The sequence below is a fragment of the Calcarisporiella thermophila genome, assembly GCF_041956535.1.
Source record: "Calcarisporiella thermophila strain CBS 279.70 unplaced genomic scaffold VTP21scaffold_20, whole genome shotgun sequence".
In the NCBI taxonomy this organism is placed as follows: Eukaryota; Fungi; Calcarisporiellomycota; class Calcarisporiellomycetes; order Calcarisporiellales; family Calcarisporiellaceae; genus Calcarisporiella; species Calcarisporiella thermophila.
The window spans coordinates 141,138-165,824 of NW_027192210.1; the positions used below are offsets into that span (position 1 = coordinate 141,138).

General features: G+C 41.7%; 10 protein-coding genes and 3 non-coding genes across 13 annotated transcripts; 9 read left to right on the plus strand and 4 right to left on the minus strand.

Annotated features, from left to right (window-relative positions):
* Positions 1 to 326: 326 nt before the first annotated feature.
* On the plus strand, positions 327 to 411 carry VTP21DRAFT_t205. Its single transcript has one exon. It is a non-coding gene; the product is annotated as a tRNA-Ala (tRNA).
* A 635-nt stretch (positions 412 to 1,046) lies between these two features.
* On the minus strand, positions 1,047 to 1,131 carry VTP21DRAFT_t207. Its single transcript has one exon. It is a non-coding gene; the product is annotated as a tRNA-Ala (tRNA).
* Positions 1,132 to 1,222: 91 nt separating this feature from the next.
* Positions 1,223 to 1,295, plus strand: VTP21DRAFT_t206. The gene has a single exon. It is a non-coding gene; the product is annotated as a tRNA-Ser (tRNA).
* A 1,782-nt stretch (positions 1,296 to 3,077) lies between these two features.
* On the plus strand, positions 3,078 to 4,479 carry VTP21DRAFT_4827 (uncharacterized protein; the record flags this gene model as incomplete). Its single annotated transcript, XM_069395281.1, has 8 exons — positions 3,078 to 3,268; positions 3,337 to 3,368; positions 3,424 to 3,674; positions 3,745 to 3,758; positions 3,824 to 3,918; positions 3,982 to 4,036; positions 4,109 to 4,181; positions 4,246 to 4,479. The coding sequence occupies 8 exons, from the start codon at positions 3,078 to 3,080 to the stop codon at positions 4,477 to 4,479; spliced, it is 945 nt and encodes a 314-aa protein (XP_069248443.1).
* A 460-nt stretch (positions 4,480 to 4,939) lies between these two features.
* VTP21DRAFT_4828 (uncharacterized protein) lies at positions 4,940 to 5,972 on the plus strand (the record flags this gene model as incomplete). Its single annotated transcript, XM_069395282.1, has 5 exons — positions 4,940 to 5,084; positions 5,152 to 5,444; positions 5,505 to 5,623; positions 5,694 to 5,904; positions 5,970 to 5,972. The coding sequence occupies 5 exons, from the start codon at positions 4,940 to 4,942 to the stop codon at positions 5,970 to 5,972; spliced, it is 771 nt and encodes a 256-aa protein (XP_069248444.1).
* Positions 5,973 to 6,252: 280 nt separating this feature from the next.
* Positions 6,253 to 6,885, minus strand: VTP21DRAFT_4829 (uncharacterized protein; the record flags this gene model as incomplete). Its single annotated transcript, XM_069395283.1, has 3 exons — positions 6,253 to 6,323; positions 6,394 to 6,631; positions 6,706 to 6,885. 3 exons carry the CDS (start codon positions 6,883 to 6,885, stop codon positions 6,253 to 6,255), a joined length of 489 nt encoding a protein of 162 aa, XP_069248445.1.
* A 233-nt stretch (positions 6,886 to 7,118) lies between these two features.
* Positions 7,119 to 8,624, plus strand: VTP21DRAFT_4830 (uncharacterized protein; the record flags this gene model as incomplete). Its single annotated transcript, XM_069395285.1, has 5 exons — positions 7,119 to 7,371; positions 7,436 to 7,767; positions 7,848 to 7,978; positions 8,040 to 8,137; positions 8,197 to 8,624. 5 exons carry the CDS (start codon positions 7,119 to 7,121, stop codon positions 8,622 to 8,624), a joined length of 1,242 nt encoding a protein of 413 aa, XP_069248446.1.
* A 185-nt stretch (positions 8,625 to 8,809) lies between these two features.
* Positions 8,810 to 9,957, plus strand: VTP21DRAFT_4831 (uncharacterized protein; the record flags this gene model as incomplete). Its single annotated transcript, XM_069395286.1, has 6 exons — positions 8,810 to 9,140; positions 9,203 to 9,298; positions 9,374 to 9,447; positions 9,511 to 9,731; positions 9,803 to 9,846; positions 9,917 to 9,957. 6 exons carry the CDS (start codon positions 8,810 to 8,812, stop codon positions 9,955 to 9,957), a joined length of 807 nt encoding a protein of 268 aa, XP_069248447.1.
* Positions 9,958 to 12,465: 2,508 nt separating this feature from the next.
* Positions 12,466 to 13,962, plus strand: VTP21DRAFT_4832 (uncharacterized protein; the record flags this gene model as incomplete). The annotated part of the gene is made up of 1 exon (XM_069395287.1): positions 12,466 to 13,962. One exon carries the CDS (start codon positions 12,466 to 12,468, stop codon positions 13,960 to 13,962), a length of 1,497 nt encoding a protein of 498 aa, XP_069248448.1.
* Positions 13,963 to 14,447: 485 nt separating this feature from the next.
* Positions 14,448 to 15,629, plus strand: VTP21DRAFT_4833 (uncharacterized protein; the record flags this gene model as incomplete). The annotated part of the gene is made up of 2 exons (XM_069395288.1): positions 14,448 to 14,940; positions 15,022 to 15,629. The coding sequence occupies 2 exons, from the start codon at positions 14,448 to 14,450 to the stop codon at positions 15,627 to 15,629; spliced, it is 1,101 nt and encodes a 366-aa protein (XP_069248449.1).
* Positions 15,630 to 15,929: 300 nt separating this feature from the next.
* Positions 15,930 to 18,583, plus strand: VTP21DRAFT_4834 (uncharacterized protein; the record flags this gene model as incomplete). The annotated part of the gene is made up of 8 exons (XM_069395289.1): positions 15,930 to 16,156; positions 16,228 to 16,457; positions 16,555 to 16,667; positions 16,732 to 17,198; positions 17,266 to 17,301; positions 17,377 to 17,519; positions 17,595 to 17,951; positions 18,036 to 18,583. The coding sequence occupies 8 exons, from the start codon at positions 15,930 to 15,932 to the stop codon at positions 18,581 to 18,583; spliced, it is 2,121 nt and encodes a 706-aa protein (XP_069248450.1).
* A 493-nt stretch (positions 18,584 to 19,076) lies between these two features.
* VTP21DRAFT_4835 (uncharacterized protein) lies at positions 19,077 to 21,262 on the minus strand (the record flags this gene model as incomplete). The annotated part of the gene is made up of 3 exons (XM_069395290.1): positions 19,077 to 19,151; positions 19,211 to 19,774; positions 19,817 to 21,262. The coding sequence occupies 3 exons, from the start codon at positions 21,260 to 21,262 to the stop codon at positions 19,077 to 19,079; spliced, it is 2,085 nt and encodes a 694-aa protein (XP_069248451.1).
* Positions 21,263 to 21,763: 501 nt separating this feature from the next.
* VTP21DRAFT_4836 (uncharacterized protein) lies at positions 21,764 to 22,540 on the minus strand (the record flags this gene model as incomplete). Its single annotated transcript, XM_069395291.1, has 2 exons — positions 21,764 to 22,377; positions 22,444 to 22,540. 2 exons carry the CDS (start codon positions 22,538 to 22,540, stop codon positions 21,764 to 21,766), a joined length of 711 nt encoding a protein of 236 aa, XP_069248452.1.
* Between the last annotated feature and the right edge of the window lie 2,147 nt (positions 22,541 to 24,687).

Sequence of the window (24,687 nt, forward strand, 5' to 3'; positions counted from 1 at the left end):
TCCTTTTTAGTAATAAAATGACTTGACAGTTCTCCGAAATAAGGAATACATGTACGTAATGGTAGAGCGTGTGAATAACATCCTATTTTTCAAGGACGGTATTATACAAGAAAGAAAGGAATATAAACAAACAAAAAAAAAGGAAAAATTGGAATGCGGGTGGTAGGGTATTTGGCAAGGTCGTATTGGAGCTAAGTGTTTTGGTTGAAGGATATTTCGTCTCCTTGGCATGACCGGGGAGCGAAGTCCGAGAAGTCAAAAGAAAATTTTACATGAATATTATGTTGAATTTGCGGTGCTCAAAACTGACGACAGCTTAGAGCTTAGGGCGTTTGGTGTAGTGGTATCACATCTGCTTTGCAATCAACGCAAACTTGCAGAAGGCCGTGGGTTCAATCCCCACAGCGTCCATAGGTTCTCTTTTACACTTTTCATTGTAGATCTTATTTTGGTGCATTGAGATATAGACGCTGATCAGTAATTTTGTGGAAACTAAGCTATTTACTGCTTTTATCTTTCTATCGAAATAATAGCGCGCAACAAAATAAAAGATTACTAAAAAGGCAACTAGAGTGTAGTCTGCAAAGAATTATAATATCCAAATAATAGTCTGTCTCTATAAAGGATAGAAAAGCATAGTTCACGTAGATACGGGAGTGAAGTAGCTAACTACGTTTTCTTGGAAATGTGCTAATCTATCCTTCAACACTACCCCTAATTAACTTTATTGTTATGTTCTGGCTTTACCATGTTTCTGTTAATGTTTTTTAAAAATCTTAACCTATATTCTCTTCTTTATCGTGTAGCTATTTCACCTTTATCTTTATTTATTTATTCCAATATTTCATAAAAGTCAGAACTCTACCTAATTCTCGGCAAGTTACATATTGAGAAGACTACTTTTCAATAATATACTTTCTTGTATTGAAAAGCAATCGAAATTATTTAAACGCTTAAAGGAGTAGGTTTTTTTATGATAATTAATATTGACGAACATTCAACTAAAATAATAATTAAACAGTTTTTTATTGAATATAAAAGAGTTATGGACGCTGTGGGGATTGAACCCACGGCCTTCTGCAAGTTTGCGTTGATTGCAAAGCAGATGTGATACCACTACACCAAACGCCCTTAACTCTAAGCTGTCGTTGGTTTTGAGCACCGCAAATTCAACATAATATTCATGTAAAATTTTCTTTTGGCTTATCGGATTCCGCCGCGGGGGAGGGTTAGTTTAGTGGACTATTCCTGGGATGCCGATGAGAACGGCGTGGGTTCGAATCCCACTTCCCCCACCAGCACTTACTCTTAGTTTGTGGCTGCTATCCACTTGATCAGAAGCTGAGTCTTGGTTATTGAAAAGACCGCCCTTACGATAAGTACAAAAGATTACATCGGTTTCACGTACATGCTATACACGACAACTGCAATACACGCATATCGATTGAACGCCTATCTACCAAGGACCTATATCTTGTTATGTTAAGTCCATTGACATTAACTTCATGTAATATATGGAAATTAAATAAAAGTTTCCATTGATTGATCAAAAAAAAAAAATTATCGGATTCCGCCGCGTCGCCGTCTTACTCACGTCAGTGTGGCATTGGACGGAAAGGTGTATCAACACCATCTCAGGCCCCCTAAACACTCAGGTGCTGAGCCCCAGGAACCTCGTACTTGGCGACCTACCAGAAGCCCCGAGGACAGTAAGACACGCGGCTCAAATCATCTTCGATTCGGTGTTATGGCAAATCCATCGGGACCGAATCGCCTACCATTTCGAATGCACTCGAGCATCACTCGAGACAATCATCCTCCGTGCCAAAATGGACATCGAGGAGGCTATCGGAGGTGAACTGATAAAGGCACGAAAAAGACGAGAGATGGAGTTATTCCGAAGAAGGTGGTGCAGTCAGGGAGCGGTAATAGAAAGTTCGGATAGAGCAAGACTAAAACTGGAGTGACGAAGCAACCCTTCCTCTCTCCCAATCCGCTCTTTCCTTCCTCCCCTCCTCTTTACTTCATACCTTTCACCAAATACCCGATCACTATATACATCTAATCTACCTTTTATTCCCATACTCCATGTTTATCACCTTCTCTATGTTCTTATCCCCTTGCGTTTCTTTGCTTTCTTCTCTTCTCTCCCTTTCTGGGCTAACATAAATTGTCAAAATCCAAGTTCCACCTTGCCATCTAACTATATCCCCACCCCTTTATTCCCTCCTTTCTTTTTTTCATTGTAATCATTAAACTCTTGTAAGCTACGGAAACTAATAAAAGTCTCCGTTGATTGATCAAAAAAAAAAATCCGCCGCGTTGCATTCATCGTCCTCAAATAGTTTAGTGGTTCAGGACTCCAGAGCCAAATTACTAAATTGTGAGCTCGATTCCCGCAGGCGACACCCGCTCGAGATAGTTTGCTTGGCTTTCCTCGGGCATCAATTGCTATCAATAATACAGCAACAGGCAAGTAATATCAAGCAGCTACAAAAAGGTAGCAAAAATACTTTGGAGATACCCAAATATAAAAATGAGTGGCCAGCGGCAGTGCCTGGGTGATTTTATACGGCATACATTTGGCGTGAGCTTCGGGAACATGCCAAAAATGCAAGTGTATCGGTAGGGGTAAAACAGGACATGAATAACTACTAAACAATATCCTACTTAGACATTCTCCCATTTCTTAATAATCCTAAATGCTGGGTATTTCTGCCGAGAATTATCGTGTTATATAGATAGTTTATATAAATGTCGATATTTATTAAATACGCCTTGAATTACTAATCAATATTAATAATTAGTATCTACCCACAGTTTTCGTGATTGCTTACAACCTCTTCCAGAGTACCGGTATAATTTTCACTATTCTTTATTTTTCAGGCATAATATGTCATATAATGCTAATACTCTAGGGTATATTCCATGCTAAGATTTTCCGGATTATTACTGAGACGGTTTCCGAATTGACCTCTGGAAATCTTTGTACCACATAGATATGTATTTCATGTGCAATTTAGTAATTTTCCAATTCAACTTTTCTATCCGTTTTTCGACCTCTATTCAGAAATAAGATGTCGTCTAATGAACGCCTTCAGCAACTCTATTCTCATTTGTCCCCATCTTATAGTCTCGGCTTAAGCATACAGCCGGCAAAGGAGATATCTCCCGAATTAAAAGAACGCGTTTTGAATGAAGAAAATCATCGTCGGCTCGAAGGTAAAGTCTGCATTGTGACAGGCGCAGGGTCTGCAATGGGTATTGGGTAAGGAAAATATGTAACAGGAGGAATACAATCAAATAAAAAATATTTATTTCTTCTTGGTGATTTAGTCGAAGTGCTGCTTTTACGTTTGCTAAAGATGGTAAATATTGGCATCTGTGTGAATAATTATTTCGTTTCTTAAAATATTTTCTTAGGAGCTGCGGTCATCTATGTGACTGATATATATGGTGAACGATTGCCCAAGTTGGTGGAGGACATTAAAAGCAAATACCCGCAGATAAAATGCATCGCGCGGATTCTTGATGCAACCGACGAGGCTTCTGTCGCTGCAATCACAAAAGATGCTGTCAAAGAACATGGCAGACTGGACGTGTTCTTTGCAAGCGCAGGATCTTCAGAATACTCGGGAACTGTGAATTCAAAAGAATTTATGGAATCGATTCGGGTAATACTCAATTGCTTAATCCTAATTGAGCTTTCCCTTGTGATTTTCTGACACTTACTTTTACATTTAGCTAAATGCTCTTAGGTGAAATTTATTACTGAAGAAGTGCATTTTCCCTCAGCTTTCTAAATCTTGCGTTGTCCTATTAGCGCCTTTTTAGCCATTAAACATGCTGGGGAAGCGATGAAGGTGACGGGAGGTAGTAAAAAGGAATCAGGAGGGTCCATCATCCTAACCTCCTCTGGTATACATTTTCTTTGCTTCGCAAATCGTATGAGAATGCTAAGATTTGAATCTTGTTCGATAGTAGCCGGAGTGCGGTCCGGGGCTGGCCCCATCCACTATTCTGCGGCCAAAGCTGCGTAAATAACCTTGGTCAACCAATTTCTCATGGTCGGCATCCTTTTTTAACCTTAAACCTTAACTTTTCTTAGAGTTATTAATCTTGCGATGACCGGAGCGACCTCCTTGGCTAATACGAATATCCGTGTCAATGCTATTTGCCCAGTAAGTGATATACCAGTTTATTGAGAACTATGGCATAGACTATTGCCTTCCCCTCAAATTATAGGGATTAATTGAAACTGACATGACAAAAGAATTCTTCGATTTGGCACGTAAGAAAAACGTGGCAGACAAGATCGGTCAGCTCAACCCGCTTGGAAGATATGGAATTGCAACCGAGATAGCAAATGTAGCATCGTTTCTCGCAAGCGACGAATCCAGCTATATCAATGGTCAAGCCATCCGAGCTTGTGGAGGTCTGAGTGCCTCTCTTCCAATTGTGCCTGGAAGATGGCAGTGAAGTGTTGTATATTGGATCCTCTGTCAATGAAGTTTGCGCCTTTTTTTTTATCCTTACTTTTAAGTAAATATGTCTATCAATTGCATTTATTTTGGTATCTTGAACGGCAAAATAACGTTTTCCAAAGAGTAGGAGATTGGGTTTGCTATTTTGTAGATTAAAACAGAGCAGTGCTGATGAGGATTCTACGGAAGAAAGTTTTTGTTAATTACAGCACTATTGCTCAGTGTTTGTATTCCCATTTTCCCATAAGATCCTCCATTACCAGCACTCAACCATAGTTTAGGAGATATGTGTAATGCTGCTCTCTCCTATTTTAAAATTCCGTTTTCCCAGGATATGCAAATAAGCCACTCATTCAGACTTAATTTTTTCAGACGACTGTCTCGCCGATTTCTTCCTATATCTCCTCATTATTTGCTTTGCTATTTTATTCTTGAAGTGAGCCGTGAATTCAACCATGACAGGTATTCGAATTCTTTGTGCAGTGAAACGCGTTGTAGATTTTGCCGTGAAAGTGCGTGTCAATGCGGCTCAAACTGCAGTGGAGACGCAAAATGTAAAACATAGCATGAATCCATTCGACGAGATTGCAGTAGAGGAAGGTAAAAATGCATATAATTAACCTTTCTCCCATCTATGGTTTTTATGATAATCCTACCATCATTGCAGCTATCCGTCTCAAGGAGCGGCTCAAGGATAAGGTCTCCGAAATCGTGGCTGTTTCATGTGGCCCCAGCAAATCTCAGGAGACTCTCCGAACCGCCCTTGCTATGGGAGCTGACCGTGCTGTACACGTCGAGGTGCCCGAGGGAACAGATCTACAGCCCTTGAGCGTGGCAAAATTATTGAAGGCTATTGTCGAGAAGGAGAAACCAGACCTGGTTATTTTAGGAAAGCAGGCCATTGACGACGATGCTAATCAGACGGGACAGATGCTTGCTGGTTTGTTGAACTGGCCTCAGGTGGGTATATACACTTAACCACCAACAGAGTATTGAATACTTACCCCATCTCGAATACAGGCGACCTTTGCATCTAAGGTGGAGCTGAACAACCAGGCTCTCAAAGTGACACGTGAAATTGATGGCGGGCTTGAAACCATCAGCTCTAACCTCCCTGCCATCATCACCACCGACTTGCGGTAGGCTCTCTATCCACGGATATTCTTACCCATGTTTTATACTCTCTTACTAATGGCAATGTCATTCCAGTTTGAACGAGCCACGTTATGCATCGCTCCCCAACATCATGAAGGCCAAGAAGAAACCGCTCTCTAAACTAACCCCCTCCGAACTCAATATTGATATCTCTCCCCGCATCGAGACGCTGAAGGTTACTGAGCCACCCAAGCGTAGTGGAGGCAAAAAGGTCGAGACGGTAGATGAGCTTATAGATAAGCTGAAGAATGAAGCTGGGGTCCTGGTAAGTCAATAGAGTTTCCAAGCATTTACAGCTTACTGGCTTATATGTGTTATTCTTCCTTTTAGTAAATTTTAATTTCATAGACAAAAAGCTTTGTGAATTTATAATTCTTCGGATGTAAGGAAATAAATCTTATTTGGGTCAGCCTTTCTCCTACACTAAACTTCGTTTATTCTGGAAACAGCCAAACGCGATTTAAGAAATAGGAATAAATTAGCAGTTTATACCTTGAATACACTTTTTTTCGCATAAAATTAATATAATAAATGTTTGCAAGAAAGTGGAAAAAGGAACAAAAAATGACTCAGCCATATTAAATGTGTTGCCACTCTTTGGACAGGAGACTTACTACAAGTTGGCTCCACTCTCCTGATCTTTTTTAAGCTTTTGAATCGTCTCGAGCGACTGCGAGATATGCCCTAAATTGTTTAAAAACAGTTGAAGCAATCTAAGGAACTATATGTAAAAATAAAACCGGTGAAAATTTACCGTTAATATTCATCATACTGTTGAAGTAGCCCCGTACAATGCCATCGGGGCCAATAATGTAGGTTGCCCTGCCTGGGATCATGCCAAGTGTCTTGGGGACCTGGAAAGCCTTGCGTGCTTCACCTTTGGGATCAGAGAGCAGCACGAAAGGTAGCTTGCGATTGGATGCAAATGACTTGTGGGATTCCCAACTGTCAGATGAGATCCCAATAACTTCGGCACCATTTTGCTGGAAAACCTATAATATAAAGAAAAGTATAAATGCCATCAATAATGGGCAGCGATCAGTGGAGAGATTTTGTGGTGATTTACCTCATAGCTGTCCCGAAAAGCACAGGCCTGTGCAGTACATCCAGGGGTTTCATCTTTGGGGTAGAAGTACACAACCAAAGCCTTTCCGGCAAAATCATCGATCAGGGTCACTTCTTTGCCATCTTGATTCATGAGCTTGAGTCCTGTAGGAGCAGGTTTATTATCGAGAGCATGCGACATTTTTGCTGCGATTTGTAATGTACAGGCGATGGAGACAAGGTGTTGAGCTAAACGTAGAGAACGTGAAAATAAGACATATCTCGGATGAATTTTCAATTTATATCACAAATAAGGTTTACATGATTGCATAATTGACATGGATTCTGATTCAACATATTAGGATAACTAATAGATTCGGATTGAACCCCCTAATTCTATTGATCTTTTGGATTTTCTATGTGAAACACAAGAGTATGTTTGAACGACTAAGGCCCTTTGCACGAACTCGGCGGCGATTATGCGCCCGTTTTGTATACCTGTTCGTCATCGGGCTCCTCATCGTCAAATTCACCCTCCACCGATTCTCATCGACGGTCTCGAAGAAGGATGAGGAAGAATGGTATGAGAAAGTGCTAGAGCCTTTCAAGGGACAGCGGTTACAAAAGGTGCTACGCACCAAGACATGGGATGACATGGATGTGGATCGCATAAAAGCTGAGCCAAAATGTGAGCAGTATAATGCGTTTGCACCTAAAAATAAACATGGTCTAACCTTCCCCTACTTGGCAAGTGTATTTTCCACCTTTTTGTGATCGCTCTAATTGCAGCAAACCTCTCCCATCCTTCCTTATCGCCGGAACACAGCACTCAGGCGCCTCCCGCTTGTTTGCCTTTCTAAGCCAACATCCTTCCATCTTTGCCATTCCACGCGGAAACATACACACAGCACGATTAATAAATAAAGGGCTAGAAGGATATCTCGAAAGTCTCGAGGAATTATTAAGCATAAAGAATTCGACCGCAATTAAAGGGGAGAGCGGTGTCACTGGTATGAATGCTGACCTGTGCTTATACGGGGGAAGTTGTATACAGAAAATAATAGAGACTTTCCCTGACGTTAAGGTAGCACTGAAAGGATCATTTCATAAAACATTTAGCATAGTTGGAAAATGGATTCAATCCTATATATTTGTTTTTCTTAGCTTATACTCATATTACGAGACCCTATTGATAGAGCTTTTGCACACTATAAAAACATGCGCTCAAACAATATTCCGTTTGAAACGCTGGTTGAGGAGGAGCTTGATATTCTTCGACGATGTAGCCATCGAAGGTAGGTTTAATACACCATGATCAACAGTCCTTCTCCTTTAATATATCTTGTACATTTAAAGTGCCCATGGAGGATGGACTAGTTTTCTCAACTGTCACAAAGCATCTCAAGTACAGACTTCGTGGCGCTTACACATACCACTTGATAATTCTCCAGATGGTAAGTTTCATTTTCCGCTAATAGAAAACACTTCTAAGCACTTACTTATGACCGCTTAGCACTCGAGACGCCAGGGCTAATGGATATGCTATCGCGTGGCATGTACGCTAATCAGTTTTCATCATTTCTGGATCAGTTTACTTCTGCACAATTGCTCGTTCTACGCTACGAGGATTTTTCTGAAGATACCCGCCTCCAGTTTCGACGGATCGGAAATTTCCTGGGCATTGACCCGACTTGGTTCTATTCACGAATTTCGCAACCGATGTTCGATGAGGTTGAGGTTGAAACTGAAAATTCTGGCTCGAAGGCAGTGAGTGACAAGACAGTGAAGCATCCTATATTCGAGCGTCACCAAAGCTTGGATTTGGGGATTCGTTACAGGCTGCAGCACGTTTTTCAAGAATTGAACCGGCAGATGGTGGAGGCCTTTAAGGAGGGTAAGCAGGATTTCGCTGGATGGGACTATGATATTGATCGAGGATAGATTTATCTTATTGTACTATATTCATTAACATTGTATCCTTATACAAATTTATAAACTTTTCTGAAACTCGTCTGATTTCGAATTGTACGTATAGTTTCACATGCCGTGGAATAGAGTGTTATTAGAAAAATCTTCGTGTTCGATACTTCATTTCTAAGACTTAACTTACTAACTTATCGTTGAGGATGGTCGAGCTTCCAAAATTCAAGACACTTAGTCTGACACTCTCTAAGAATGTTCTCACACTCCGGTTCAGTCGCCCCGAGCGGTACAATTCTTTGACCCCACAGGCATACCGGGATTGGCGAGATGCAATTCAATTCGCCACCCATTGCGAAGACGCAAAGGTTACCGTGATGACGGGTGAAGGAAAATATTATTCCTCTGGACAGGAGCTTTCCCCTAGTACAGTAGATTCAGACCCTGATTTCAACTTGGACAAAAACATGTCGGTTACTAAAGAGCTGATAACTCTGCTCATCCACTTCCCGAAAATTTTGATGGCTGCAGTGAATGGTAAAGGGTTTAATTATTGAACAAACGGCCATATGGATATTAATGGAGTATTGTGAGAGTAGGGCCTGCCATTGGTTTCGCGGTGACTACCCTGGCGCTTTGCGATGTGGTATATTCAGTCCCACATGCGACTTTCCAGACTCCTTTTATGCAGCTTGGTAAGTCGGGTTTTAGATATTCCGTAACTCTCGGGGGGGAATTCATTTGGATTTTCGTTTTTTTTATTTCTCTAGCATTCTGCGCCGAAGGGTGCTCTTCTTATATATTTCCGCGTATAATGGGACCTGCTCGCGCTAATGAAATGCTGGTAAATTGAGGGAGTTTACCATTATTTACCATTCGTTTATCTCACGATTGACTCTTTGTCCAGCTCTTGGGCCGCAAGTTCAGTGCAGAGGAATATGAACGAGCCGGAATGTTGACGCGAATTCTACCTGCAGAAAATTTCATGGAACAGGTGCTTCGGATTGCGGAAGAAGCTGCGCTCCTACCACCAAACGCGGTGCTCCAGACAAAAGAGTTGATACGCGTCATTGATCGCGAGGAACTGGACAGAGTGAATGATAGGGAAATGACATTATTGAAAGAAAGGTACATTGAATTCTGTCCCTTCCAAAGATAGATTCATTGAGGATTGACAATCTATCGGACTGCACAATTAGGTTCTTATCGGAGGAGTCAATGGAGGCTATTATTAAGTTTATGAGTAAGTGCTCATCTAAAATGCAGCATGCTTATATTGAGATTAAAATATCCTAATCTATTGCTTTGTGTAGCTGAGCGTTCCAACAAAAAGTCAAAATCGAGTAAATTGTGAAAATTGTATTTTATTTCTCTAAGTTTAATGCAGAGTAAATCTATGTTCAGAACATTTTCAATTTGAAAAGCTTGCTTTGAAAAGACGAGAATAAACAGGAAGACTTCTTTTGTCAAAACCCAGAAATATAAAGGACATTCAGGCCTTAAGTTGATGCACCATATGCACACAAAGTGGTAGTAGCCATCAGCTCAAGACTGAAAATGACAAGCGGTAGAGGTGAGTAGCTTTTTCATTTAAAAAGGTATTATTTACACACCCATTGGAGCTAGGAAAGAAAATCTTCTTGCAATTAAATGAAAAGTGTCTATAACAAGTTGTATTTGACAAAGTCACGGATCGTATTACACTTTGTTTTCTTCTCCATTCCCTCCCCAACCAAATAACTCGCTTATCTTTCTATCTCAAACCTACGGAATGGCGGGGCCAGAGAATATAGAGTGAATTGTGCTCTATATATGAGAAGTGTGGCGAAAGGTATCAGGAGGGGGGCGGAAGAGTGTGGGAGAGATGGTAATTAGTGGAATCAGGTATAACGATTTGATACAATCCATTTGCTCTCGCTATAGCTCTGCTTAATCAGAAATGTGTCAATTTGGTGCTATATCTCATACTCGATCGAAAAATTCTGACTATAATTTATTAATAGGATTGGTCCTAACGGGAAGAAATGGGCGAAGGGCAACAGGAACTCAAGCTTGCCACGAATTTTGCACAGAATGTATAGGCCGTCGGCCAGTTCCTTATCCGTGTATGATGTTGGGCATTTGACATTTGGCCTTAGGTATTCAATCCAATTTCACGTGGAAATGTTTAACCCAGAAAGAACGCGGTAATCTTGACAGAGCTTGTCTCATCAAGACCGGTACTATCTAACTAATTGAAAAAAAGCCCATAACAGATACAGGGAATGCCGATAAAGGGGAGAGATACCCCTGAAAAAAAGATGCGCTTTTAATGTCTTATTCACTTGAAGATTAATATTCTCCATCCAGGCCATACAATTTCTCCCACTAAGTTTCAATCCGTCCCGATCTTAACAATATATCCTGTAAAGTTTTCCTGGCCACCTCTACCAAAACCCCATCCTAAACCAGATGACGATTCCGCTAAGAATTATGCTCTTCACGACGCTAATGAAGAATAATCCCTTTGATAATATCTTGGGTATTGTCTGTAAGTGATTTTGCTAATTGCGTGTACTGTTAACCGCCCGGGCCCCCGTATTATGTTCATCAGCTATATGAACTTCCAGGGTCCCATTGGGGAAACCATTCCTTATGGAAATGGGCTCTATTGATAAATCATCGCTGCGTATAAGGGAACTGAGAATATTTCAAGAGTTGGCCAGGAATGGCCGCTAATCTTGCACGATATGAAAACAAATTTCAAAGTCAACCTTGACGGTGTCCATCCGAACGATCTAATCCATCACCCCAATTATTCCGAGTTTATCTCACTTCACCCTATACATCTTTATCTTTCCGTCAATAAATTTCTCGCTCATCTCATGTGAAATCAAACCATCCTGTTTCTCCTTCAGATTATGTACACTTGCGTATATTGCCTCTACCACGTCTAGATCTTTTCTTTTTTCGAGCTTGGTCTTCAGAAGTAAGCCCAGCTTTGCACATGGATATATTTCCAGAGGATGAAAAATGGGCATGTTTTAATATAGAAGGGTTCACACCATCCTCCGTGAAAAAAAAAACCCTAACTTTTACCTCTCACACCCCATACCCGACATTTCTGGGTATTGACAATATTTTTCAAAAAAGATTCTGAGCTCTTTGCTTAGTCCAAATAGCCCGCACTCTACTATTTCTACATCGAGCAAGGGTATATCTAAGACACATATGCCATATCGGTCAACACAAGGTCGTGTATACTATCCTCAACCCAATTTCCCTCTCTGCACAATGGATTAATCACATGGTGGTGAATGGCTCTAAATCATAATGCCATCCACCATGACCGTTCACTCAATCTATTTTGCCTTCATTTTTGGACCTGTTTATAAATGATTTATAATGTGGAACACCAATCTATTTTCAAACGATGATGGTCACTGAATGTCACGTTGACTCGGAAAAAATAGTAACTGAAAATTTTTATGGGGGAGATTAAGTCAGAAATTCTCGTTTGTCATTTATTCTATTTTGGAAATAAGCCGAAGATTTCCTGATAACATCACTTTTAAGTAGAACTTGGCTTGTCATTATTTTTTTTTTCTTGGTTTTCTCCAAGAGCTTTTTCTTCAAACCTGCTTTCTCATCATTCCTCCTTGATTTCTCCTAATTCATTAGCCCAAATAACTTTTCACCACCGCCCACTTCTCTACTTGAGCCTCGCAGCAAACAGTGTCTTGTAACTAATTATATTCACTTGTAATGGTCGCAAGCATACTCCTTGCTTACAGTACACGCATATATTGAGCTAATCACCTCCACATTTTCAACCCATTGTTTATTTATACCACGTCTCTTCTAGAATTGCGCGATTAATACCATGTTGGCAGTCTCTAGCGTGACTGAACTACCAAAATCACCACGGCCACCAGCACCTATTAACTCTACCATTTGCCACGCTGCCCTGCGATGTAATCCCATGTCCCCCAGCCACCACCAACACGCTAATACTATCCATCATCCAGCCAACTCAATCTCCACTTTGTTACAGCGATCATCCCCTTCTGCACCCTTGAATAAGCCATCGGTTAGTGTTGAAAGGCGTAATGAGAGCTGTAAAGTAGAAGTGAACAAAGGAAATGAGAAGATAGAGGGAAATCAAACGAACGTGGTGGGGTGCTTGCGACTATTCCCTGCGCAAGAATGCTTCCTCCCTCAAACCAATGTGTCCTCGTCTCCCACACTTCAAAAGATACCTCTTGCTTCTATCCCAGATTCATATGCTCCTCCCCTTCCTCAGCCTCCCCAGAATTCATTTTATTATCCTGAGCGCTCCGATATTTCCCTGAACGATAACTATGACCAGACAGCCTTATCCAATATATTCTACAACACTTGCTCTCCGCGGGACCTCCTCGGCCACACTTTACATCCTGAGTTTGTTCAAAAATACGAACTCGGTCAAGAGCTTGGAAGTGGCGGATTCGGTTTTGTGCTTGCCGCGCGCCGCATTTCTGACTCTTGTGAGGTGGCTGTCAAGTTCATCACGCGCGACCGCGTCCCTTCGCGAAATTGGATTTGGGACCCAACCCTGTGTGTCGAAGTGCCCATCGAAATTTTTGTGCTGCAACGAGTCGAGCACCCTGCGATCGTCAAATACCTAGATTCCTACTGGGACGATCGCTTTTTTTACCTGGTAATGGAGTTGCATGGAAAGACATGGTCTTCTCCGCATTCGGGCACGCTCGAAAGCCGATCGTATGGTAATGATGCCGTACCCACTGAAGAGGTACAGCCTGTATTCATGGAACGACGTGGCTCATGTGATCTTTTTGAATGCATCGAGCAACACCGCCATTTTCCTGAGCACCAGGCACGTCATATCTTTCGCCAGATCGTAGAGTGCGTGGCCTACCTCGATAGTGTGGGGGTGTGTCACCGAGATCTCAAGGATGAAAATATCGTCATCGACGCTGCGCTACGGGTCAAGCTAGTGGACTTTGGGTCGGCCATCTCGTTCACTCCCAGCTCACACCCATTCAACAAGCAGAAAATGTGGCTGGATAGGTTCTATGGAACGGTAGAGTACGCTTCCCCCGAAATCCTATTAGGACAGAAATATTATGCGCCGGCTGCGGAGGTATGGGCACTTGGCGTGTTGTTATATTTACTTTTGCATGGCCAGCCCCCCTTCCAGGATCCCTATCAAGCTGTGTATGAACCCTACGATAAACGGAAGGCGGTGAGTGAGTCGTGCGAAAATCTGTTGTTGAGAATGCTGGAGAAGCGGCCCGAAAAGCGAGTCACTGTGAAAGAGGTACTGCTGCATCCATGGCTGGCGGAGGACGAGACACCCGCTGAATTAATTGAGTTATAATCCTATTCATTTGTTGAGAACCTATTTACCTGCTATTTCCTCTTCAGTTATTATTCTTCAACCATGGCAAAGTATATATACGCATTCTTTTCGGCTTTTTCTTTCTATTGTGAATTTTTTGAGACATCCTTTTCTTTTTTTTTCCCTTTATCTTGCATAACATTCTTATTCGTTTTCTTTCATATTACGATATTATGTAGCATTATATGTAGTAATATATCTTTTATGCTTGCATGTTTTATCTTTTATTATTTTCTTTAGCAACCTTTCATCTCACAATAAAAAGATTTCTACTCTTGGCTAATTTGGCACGCAAAAATCTTTGGAATAATTTTTTTTGGCTATTTTGAGCTCCTATCTCAGCTCCTAAATTAAGTTTTATACTCTTTTTTTTAGGTTGCCTCTCTCGATATCTCTATTTGTTTTCTTTGATTTCCTACTGCTCAACCTATATTTCGCGGGAGGATATTAATGCCTATAGAATAATGTCAGAGCCTTCTCTTTCGCCTGAACTTCGTGAGGCACTGTTTTCTCTCCACCGTGAACTGTGCGTCCTAGATTCCAGTCATGGCCAAGAGCATCTGGTGGCATCATTTCTGGAGTCATATTTAACCAAGAAAGGCTATGTTGTCCAGCGCCAACTCGTCCATGCTCCCTCTTCTGAGAATCCCCATCCTCGCGAGAATATTTTCGCTCACATGCCTGCGAATTCTAACCCTCGACTGTTGCTCTGCTCGCACATGGATGTCGTCAAACCTTACATTCCATTCAGCGATAAGGGGGATTGGGTTTATGGAAGAGGTACAGCCGATGCTAAAGCAAGCGTGGCATGTCAGATTATTGCAGCCGAGCTGGTGATGAAAATGGGTATCCGTGCTGAAGATGTAGGATTTTTGTATACAGTTGACGAGGAGTCAGGATTTACTGGGATCAATAAGGCAAATGAGCTGGATATCCGGCCCGACTTTATTATTGTTGGTAACGAAAGTTCTTATATGGCAGCTATAGAGGAATGGTACAACAGAATAATCTGTTTTCTTTATTTCCCGATCCCGTTAGGTGAACCTACGGAAAATAAACTGGCCATTGGCCACAAAGGCGTTTATGGATTCTACGTCGACATTACTGGTGTTCCCTCGCATAGCGGCTACCCAGAACAAGGCAAGAGTGCTATCAAGGCACTCGCAAGCATCATAGATGCGCTCCAGTCCACTCAATGGCCTATCGATAAACATTTCGGCCCAACGGTCATTAATATTGCGCGAGTGAATGGAGGAATTGCACCCAACATCGTACCGGCGAAGGCGTGGCTCGAGGTTAGCATGCGAATATCTGTACCCATGTCTGAAATCAGGCCGCTGGTCGAGCGCGTGCTCCAATCGGTTCCGCTCGAAGGTGGCGTCAAGACTGAGCTGACGATACGCAAGGCCCCACTCTGGGATCCAGTACCTTGCGATGTTGTGGAAGGTTTCGAAACAATGGTCGCAGGTTTCTTCACGGACCTTCCGTTTTTTGCGCCTGGTGGGCACATTCCGAAGAGATATCTCATCGGACCCGGTTCGATACTAGTTGCGCATGGGGAAGGGGAGTGTATAAGTAGAGAGGAGATGGCCGAGGCCGTTGGACTCTACGTGAAACTTATCCGGCAACTGTTGGCAGAGAAGTGAGAATGGCCCAGAGTTAAGGGCATGCGATATTAATAAATGTTCGCCAATTATATAGAGGAGGTTTGCTACCTCTCTCCCTTTCTAGCCCTCCGCCTCTATACAGCGTAATTTTTCCTCACTGCTATCTCCGCAATAAAGAGGGTGGCAAAATCTCATTGAATTTATGTGCAACAATGTCGTTGGGAAATTCAAAGCTCCCGAGTTCATTTATTTAAAACAAAAAATAACAAAAACTCGATTGATAGTTCAATTGGATTCACGCTAATAATCAGACATATTGCTTACTAATACTTCATTCTGATGAGGCTTACTATCTGTGTCTGTATCTATCTGGTACTATCCACCTTGGACTCAGTCCATGGTTTGCCATTCAACATTCCATTCCTAGGCCCGTACAAACCCCAGACTGGCTTTAGGCCAGAAGAGATCATTTTGAATACTCCTAATAGTGCGGCAGCTAAAGACACTTTTTCGTACTATACAAGCGGTGTAGCTCTCGCAGGATTGAATCGATCCCAGGCTGAATGGTAAAAAGCGTTTAGTCACGCGTGAGAATTTTAGTATAGGAACTGGACTTATTATTAGTATTCATTATTAGGACATATAACAAGTTCAAGGAATATGGCCTGGAGGCTAAAATCGAAAGCTATTACCCATATTTAAATTATCCCAAAGAGAGAAGGCTGGCCATTGTAGAGCCAGAAGATCTCAGGTACGAGGCCACGTTGAGGGAGGCGATTGTGGTCGAGGATCCTACCTCAATAATGCAAGATGCTGTTCCAACATTCCATGGGTTAAGTGCTAGAGGTGATGTTACGGCTGAACTAGGTGAGTGTGATGTTATCTACCGAATCTCACTCTATCTGCCGTGTGAGGGGACACTCAGATGCTGAATCTCGCTCCTAAAAACGCGTTTATTTTATAGTTTATACGAACTATGGACGTTGGGAAGATCACGAGTGGCTGAAAGAAAAGGGGGTCAATCTTACAGGAAAAATATGTATTGCACGATACGGTCATGTATTCCGCTCGATTAAGGTAAATTACCACCATGCATGGTGCTAGATAGCGCAAAACTAATTCATATTGTATTTTCTTTCAGCTGAGGAACTGCCAGGTGAACGGCGGAATCGGTACCATTATCTACTCCGACCCTGCAGATGATGGGCCTGTTGGCAAGGAAGGGGATGCCTATCCTGAAGGCCCGTGGCGTAACAAAAACTCAGTGCAGCGGGGTAGTGTCCATTACTCTATGCTGGGGCTAGGAGATCCACTCACCCCAGGCTATCCTGCCACCAAAAACGCAAAGCGACTCTCCCCAGAAGAAAGCCCATACCTCACCAAAATACCCTCTCTTCCGATTTCTTGGGCGGACGCGGAACCGCTCCTGCGGTCATTGGAGGGCTATGGTGTTAAAGTAGACTTAAAAGAGTGGAAAGGAGGGCTCGACATCAGTTACTGGACGGGGCCATCTGCCGCAAAAGTGAATCTAAAAAATGTAGTGGAAGGCAAGGTGACAGAGATTTGGAATGTAATTGCTCGCATTCCTGGTACAGAGGAGCCCGATCGGTAAGATAAAGTTACGGTCTTTCAAACAAGTTTTGGGAAGATGAAACGCTAACGCTCCAGGATTTAGAGTAATTATCATCGGAAATCACCGTGATACCTGGGGGTGAATGTTTTTTTTTGATCGATATACTTGCAGATAGAGCAGTTACCACAATTTTCTTTATATTGTGTTTTGTAGGTTTGGAGGCGCTGATCCACATTCTGGATCAGCTCCGTTGTTAGAAACGGCGCGTAGTTTTGGCAAATTATTGGAAATGGGCTGGCGTCCAAAACGTACGATTGTATTCGCCTCTTGGGATGCCGAAGAGTATGGCATTATCGGTAATGAAAGAAGATAAATCGAGTCCAGATCTATATGTATAGCTAGCTGACTGCCCTATTTCCATATTCGTATAGGCTCCACCGAATGGGTCGAAGATCACCAAGATTTCCTTAGAAAGAATGCAATAGCATACATTAACATGGATGTGGCTGTTACTGGTCCCAATTTTGCACCTTCCAGCGTTCCCACTCTCCACGATCTGATCCGACGAACTGTTGCAAAAATCACTGATCCTCGCACTGGAAATACGGTATTGGATGCATGGAGGGAGCGGGATGGTAATATGACAATAAAATCTCTGGGAGCAGGGAGCGATTTTGGGCCATTTTTAGATTACATCGGTATCGGTTCCATGGATATGAGATTCTCTGGAAAATATGGGGTATACCATTCTAACTACGATAGCTATCACTGGATGGAAAAGTTTGGAGGTTGGCTATCTATATAGCAGGACTCTTCCGAGTCTACTAGAAGTACTCACTTTCTCATATATTTATGACCTTTAAATACGATAGATCCAAACTTCGATTATATGCCCACGCTGGCAAAAATTATAGGTCTCATGACACTTGAGCTTGCAGACTTGGACATTCTTCCATTTAATGTGTCACGGTATCCTCCTGCCATGCTCTCGTACACCGATAATCTTGACAAACTGGTCGCAAAATACTCCGCGGATCCGAGAGACAAACCTGTCGAGTTTACAGAACTTCGGCATGCCATTCATGTATTCGCACAAGCCACGAAACCACTTGCTAAGGAAATAGACGATTTGAGAGAGAAGAAAGATAGGAAGAGCGACGGCTGGGCTGAAAGAGTGAGGAGAGTGAATGAGCGTCTTATCCAGGTGGAGCGCGGATTTATCGACCCAAGGGGACTCCCAAAAAGGCCACTCTTCAAGCACCAATTGTACGCAACGGGAATTCGTTACGGCTATGACGTGCAGTATTTTCCAGCGATCGCAGACCACATTGAAGAAAAAGAGTGGGAGCAGGCGAAAGTCGCACAGCGCAGGATAGCAGATCTCCTGCGTTCCTCCGCTGAGCTCTTGGCTAGACCATGAGCGATACGCACATCAATATCAGTATCAAGAACTGTACTTTTTCGTAAATTTATCAACCTTAAATGACTTTGGATTTGTATAAATAATTTCTTTTAAAGAATATGTTCCTTGTGCCTATTGAATAAAGCGTGGGATAAACCATATCTTATTTTTAATGTAGCCCAGTAATATTTTTTCAAACACCCTTCTGTACATTACATTCCGCCAATTGAATTTTATTCCTTTCACTTCTAATTATATAGCAGTTAGTAGTAAAATCTGACATTCTTCATTCATTGTGGAAAATTTTTTACTCCTCTAGAAGAGTTTTCATCTTTTCCCCAAGGTGAGACTGATGATCATTTGAAAAAAAAAAGGGTACTAAAAAATTAAATACTAAATATATATTTAGAAATAAATTACGTGATTTAAAAAACAAAGGTTGAATAATTAGCATTAACCATAAATAAAGATTAGACTTTATTCAATTCATCAATAAATAGGTCGATTTTCTTTACTGATTCCGAGATATACAGGAGGTTTCTTTGGGAAGATTGAGAGGGACTTTTGTAATGCCCACATTTTCCAGCTATCACAGGCATCAATAGCCAATTTGATTTTCTCTATACTCTCATGTAAGGAGCCTACCGTATTTTCTTGAATGGCCAGTGCTCGTTTATACGTGGACCTCGCACTATCATAAGCTCGCTCGAAATAATACACATTGGCAATATCCATTAGAGATTCGGACGTGTCTAGGTGCTCGGTGCCTAAATTTTCCTCTCTAATGGCAAGCGCACGTTCATAGCGTAACATTGCTTTGTCGTATATTTTCAGCTGATAGTAACAGCCGGCAAGATTGCGAAGAGAAATAACCAAATCTAAGTGTTTGGAATTCTGTTGTTTCTCTCTAATGTTTAGGGCTCGTTCATACAGAGGCAGTGCTTTTTCGTATTCATCTCGTTCATAGTGAATGTTGGCCAAGTCATTTAGAATTGGGGCGGTGTCCGGATGCATGAATCCCAGTTGGCTCTCTCTTATTGCAAGTGCACGCTCATAGTGGGGTTTGGCTAAATTTGATCCAGGTCGGATGCAACACAAATGAGCAAGATCGACAAGCGATATTGCCGTATCCAAATTTTTTGTTCCTAGTTTGTCTTCTCGAATGTCCAATATTCGTGAATAAAACGCCTTTGCTTTGTCATAGCAGTCCTACTGCCAAAAATACAAGTTGGCGATGTTGCGCAGAGATACCACTAACTCAAGGGACCTTTTTCCCAGAATTCTCTCCCTGATCTCCAGTGCTCGTATGTAGAGTGGCTCAGCACCGCAATAGTCCTTTCGAATATAATGTATGTTAGCCAGTGCATTCAAAGATATCGCTGTGTCTGGATGCTCTTCTCCCAGTTTTTCCCTTCTAATCGCCAGTGCCCACTTGTAGAGTGGATCTGCTTTGTCGTACTCTTTTCGCTCAAAATATATGTTGGCAAGTGCGTTTAATGAGGTTGCTATAATCGGATGTTCAGCCAATGACGTATCTGTAATTGATAGTACTTGTAGAAAATGCTCCTCGGCTTTGTCGTATCGTTCTCTCCGGCTATAGTACAGGATGCCAAGCTTGTGCAGAATAATCGCCGTGTCAGGATTACTAGGCCCCAATCTTATCTTCCTAATCGCCAGCGCTCGCTTGTAAAGCGGTTCAGCCTTTTCAAAATGTTCCTGTATAAAGTAAATATTAGTGAGCTGATACAAGGTTGATTCCGTATCCAGATGCGCTGGCCCTAGCTTTTTATCTCTGACTTCAAGTGCACGTTTGTAGAGAGGTATTGCTTTATTGTAATCGCTTTGTTCACCATATAGCTCGGCAAGACCATGCATGGCGGCTGCAGTGTCTAGACGCTCGCACACTGTTTCGTTTACATTCATTGATAAGACATCTCTATAGTGCTTCTCAGCCTTAGTGAAATTTCCCATTTTCTTATAGACGCAAGCAAGATTATTCATAAGTCCAACTGTATTTGGATGCTGGGGTGCAGAGATTTTCTCTTGAATCGCAAGCGCCAATTTATAGAGCGATTTCGCTCTAACATACTCGCGCATATTACAATTGAGTCTGGTTAAAGTGTTTAGTGCTATAACAGTATCGTCACTTTCAAAATTAAAAGCCCTCTCGGCAATCGCCATTGCATGACTATAGAGTGAAAGGGCATCTAGATCTTTGCCGAGATTTCTGATAAGAAACGTGATGTTCTCTGACGATATATTTTGACTCTGATCATTAAGATGAAATTTACTCTCTTGGATCGATAAAGCGCGCTGGTAGAGGTGTTTCACCTTCTCGATGTCTTCTAATTTGTGGAAGAATAATCCCACATCATACAAATTTACCGCCATAATAGAATACTCAGTACTATATGATGCTTTGGAAAGGGAAATCCAAATACCAAGCTGTTCTATTTCAATGTGCGACTCATTTTCTACCAGGAATCGGACCGTTGAATTAAGTAGGCTCCAAAGAGGTTTCACTACAGCCAGCCTGTAGCCAGTTTCTCCCAAGAATTCTGTGAAATGTTGAACGTGTGGCACGATTAGGTCCATAATCTCTCGTTTGCATGGTGAGTGGGAATCTGTACTCTCGAATATATCATTAAGCGCGCAGGCGAGATGACTCACCCAGTAATCTTTTCGTTCATTCTCCATCGAGTTGTAAATCTCTTTTTGGATTAAAGGAAGCATAGATAAGAGCTCTCTTGATCCAGTCTCCTCTTCACAGTTTATCTCTATCAAGCTTGTCGATACGAGATAATTTCTCTTAAGCGTTTCAATAGCGACAGCTATTTCCGATATGAAATCTGCGGGTGGCGAAGATAGGATATGTGTAGTCGAACCAACTTCATAAACAAATTACCGGCTTTTGAGGAGCCATATGGGGATATCATTTGGGTGAATAAAGGCGCATAGTTCTAGTACTTGCACTGCCAATGTGTTTTGTTCTCGTAATTTTGCAAAAATACTTTCGAAAGCGGCCGCTATAGTGTGCTTATAAAAGAGTGCACTAGTGGCATTTTCAGACTGGGGAGGAAGGGTGCGGATTTCCATGTGCAAGTTGCTATCGGCCCAGAAGGAGTTTTTCAAGTACTCTCGAGCACGGTCGATCGCCAGTGGAACCAGATCTAGCTTTGTCACAACTTTAAGTGTATCTTAGAAACGCTGGCTGCTCCAATCTGTGATTTTGAATCGCAGCAGAAGAGAGACCGCCTCATCCTCGCGCATAGCTCCGACCTTGACGCGCATTACGTTCCACAGCCCTAGCTCTCCGTGTAGATACTCGCAGGCAGAAATCAAGATGTCTCCACCTTTGCATGATCCAAAAAGCAAGTCGGATAATTTCCTGAAAGTAGCGTTGTCGATATTATCCAAAAGAAGCAGCCATCTTTTCCTGCAATTCTCCTGCAACCATAAGCGCACCCAGTTAATGGAATGGCCCTCATTAGCCTCTCGTTCGGTCGGATTAAGTCCGAGCTGTATAGCCAAGTCGCGGAAAGCTTCAACTGTAGTCTCCCAATCATCTGCCTGAAGCCAGAAAGCATAATCATATACACCATGGTTGGCATTATGGCAGTACCATAGCATCAGTTGAGACTTCCCCATTCCTTTGAGCCCATTGAGGACCAGAAATTTGCAACCGGCAGACGACTTCGGGTCGAATACATCTACAAATTTTTTCTGTAGACTTGGCCGCTCAACGTAACTATGATTCATGCGAGGTATTCGGAAGCGCTCTTTCGGAGGAAGGTTACCTAGCGATGCGAGTCCTGTGGAAACGGATTTGAATATTGTCCCCGCCCTGTGAGCTCCAAAGACTTGGTATTGCTACTTACCAATGTAGGTATCTCTTGATACGTGTATATTTCCCCCAATCATTACCCCACCCGTTTTAACATGTACTCCTTCAAAATCGAAAGATTGCGATGCCATTTTACGAGTGGTCAAAGTTCTGGTAGATTAGGATCGTATATAAATAAAATTTTGATTTAAGGATAATACAAGAATAGATTTCTTTGGTAGCCTGTTTATAAGGAATAGTATTGCTCTATTTCTGGATAGCGTTTAAGATATGGGTTTATTTCTGAGCGATTGATATGTTTAGTTATCAGCACATGTGCCTTAGATCGGATTTCACGGGGTGGCCTGGTTGTAAGTCATCTTCGTTTTGTTGGAATCTTGTAAAACTTTTGGCTGCTGGTGGCTACCTGTGGCAATATATGGCTGATTGCGGCAGCTTCAAATAAAAATTAATCGCTGTAGATATCTTGAATTTCCTCAAACGACAACAAATCAACGCTGAGATCTTCGCAAAGCTTTCTACATTGAACGCATATTTGCTTTTCTCCACTTGTGATTGAAAAAAGCTTGTTTATGCCGGTATAATTAACCATTCAAATTTGTAATTTCAAATTCGGGCGAAAGATTAAAATAAATCTGTATGAATTTTAATAAGGCATTGACAAGGTGCAAGTTCATAAAATATAGTGTAAAGTTATCAAGAAATTAACTTCATAGCGAAGAGCTCCTTGATCTACACCTATACTAGATACTGCAATGTTTAAGACGGCAAGATGAACTTTTGCGTTCGGCATTAATTCCACACCTTCCATGATACGTTCATGCCATTTGCACGAGCATTGGAAACGAAAATTGTAACTGCCATAATAGCGCTTTATACTTTTATTAGATCAATAACTAATGTTCGTCAACAAGAGACCACGCTAATAATTCGTCCAATTCTACCATATATAATTTGGACATTTTATATTCCTTGAAATTCGGTACAATCTTCACTGCGTCATACTGTTGATTACACTCTCCTATATCTGGTTTTATTATGTTTAAATAAATTAGGATTCGCATAGAGCATTAGCTCGAGGATGTAAGAAAAAATTTATAGTTCTTTCTTTACCTAGGCTCATTATCAATGCAGATCCTCTTGGGGCAATTCCCACCAGTTTTATTCCAATCTCTAGAGATTATAATTTAGGGCTACATCTAGTCCTGGATTGGAGGATACACGAAGATTCTATTTATGACTCAAGGAATATTCAGCATATGTGAGATGATGAAAAACAGGTTTACATTGGACAATATGTAGATTACGTTGGTCGCACTCTCGAAGCGCAATCAATAGAGTTTTCAGTTGTATTCCGTTAGTGAGCATTCATATCTGAGTCTATAACTCTTCGCAAACACATACTTTACATAATGGTCACACGAATATTTGGAAGAGAAAGATTGTGTATACCAGAGGTTTATACAAATTCATCCCTCCTACTCCTTCATTGGACCATTCGAGTTAGCCTTAAAGATTCAAGCGCTGAGATACGGCTTTCATCTGCAAAATGGAAAAACCGTGTACTCTTAAGTATATTTTGAAAATGAAAACTTTTCAATACAATTAAGATTCTTAATTCTACAGGAATTAATAGGCATGCTGCGTCGTCAATTTCAGTTAGGTTTAAGAGATAATTTACAGAAATATAACTTGTGTAATGCGGATACTAATTATTTTCCGAAGTCGCCTTATTAACTAGGAGTGAAAGACATATGAGAAGCTTAGTAAGAGCTGGGAGTATGGAATAGCTACTTATCAACACAAATGTATTCATAGGCAGCTCCTATGTCATCATAGTGCTTGTACATGGTGTGAGATCAAATGGCTCTCCTTAATGCAATAAAAACCGTGCTCTTATGACCAGCGGCAATCCCCTGGTGTCACAAATTGCCTATCTGGGGCTAATTCATATATTTGCATAAATCTCCCGCTGACTCAGATCTGGTAAGATTAAGAATACTCTTACATGTAGAAAACCTTTACTTGCTCACATCTTTTTTCTCACACGAGAAAAGAGTTATTTACTTGGCCGAGAAGAGCACTCCCCTTAACATTTCTCTCTTCTCCTTATCTCTCTCTCTGTTTTATTTCTCACAGTTACAATGGGGAGAACAAACGTGCTGATTCCATTTCTATTAGCCGCTGGATTAATAGCGACGCCCTTTTTGTCGGGTGTGTCACTCGTTTCACCCGGATATATAAAGTGGAAACGTGCTCTCGATTTCAATCCCGAAGA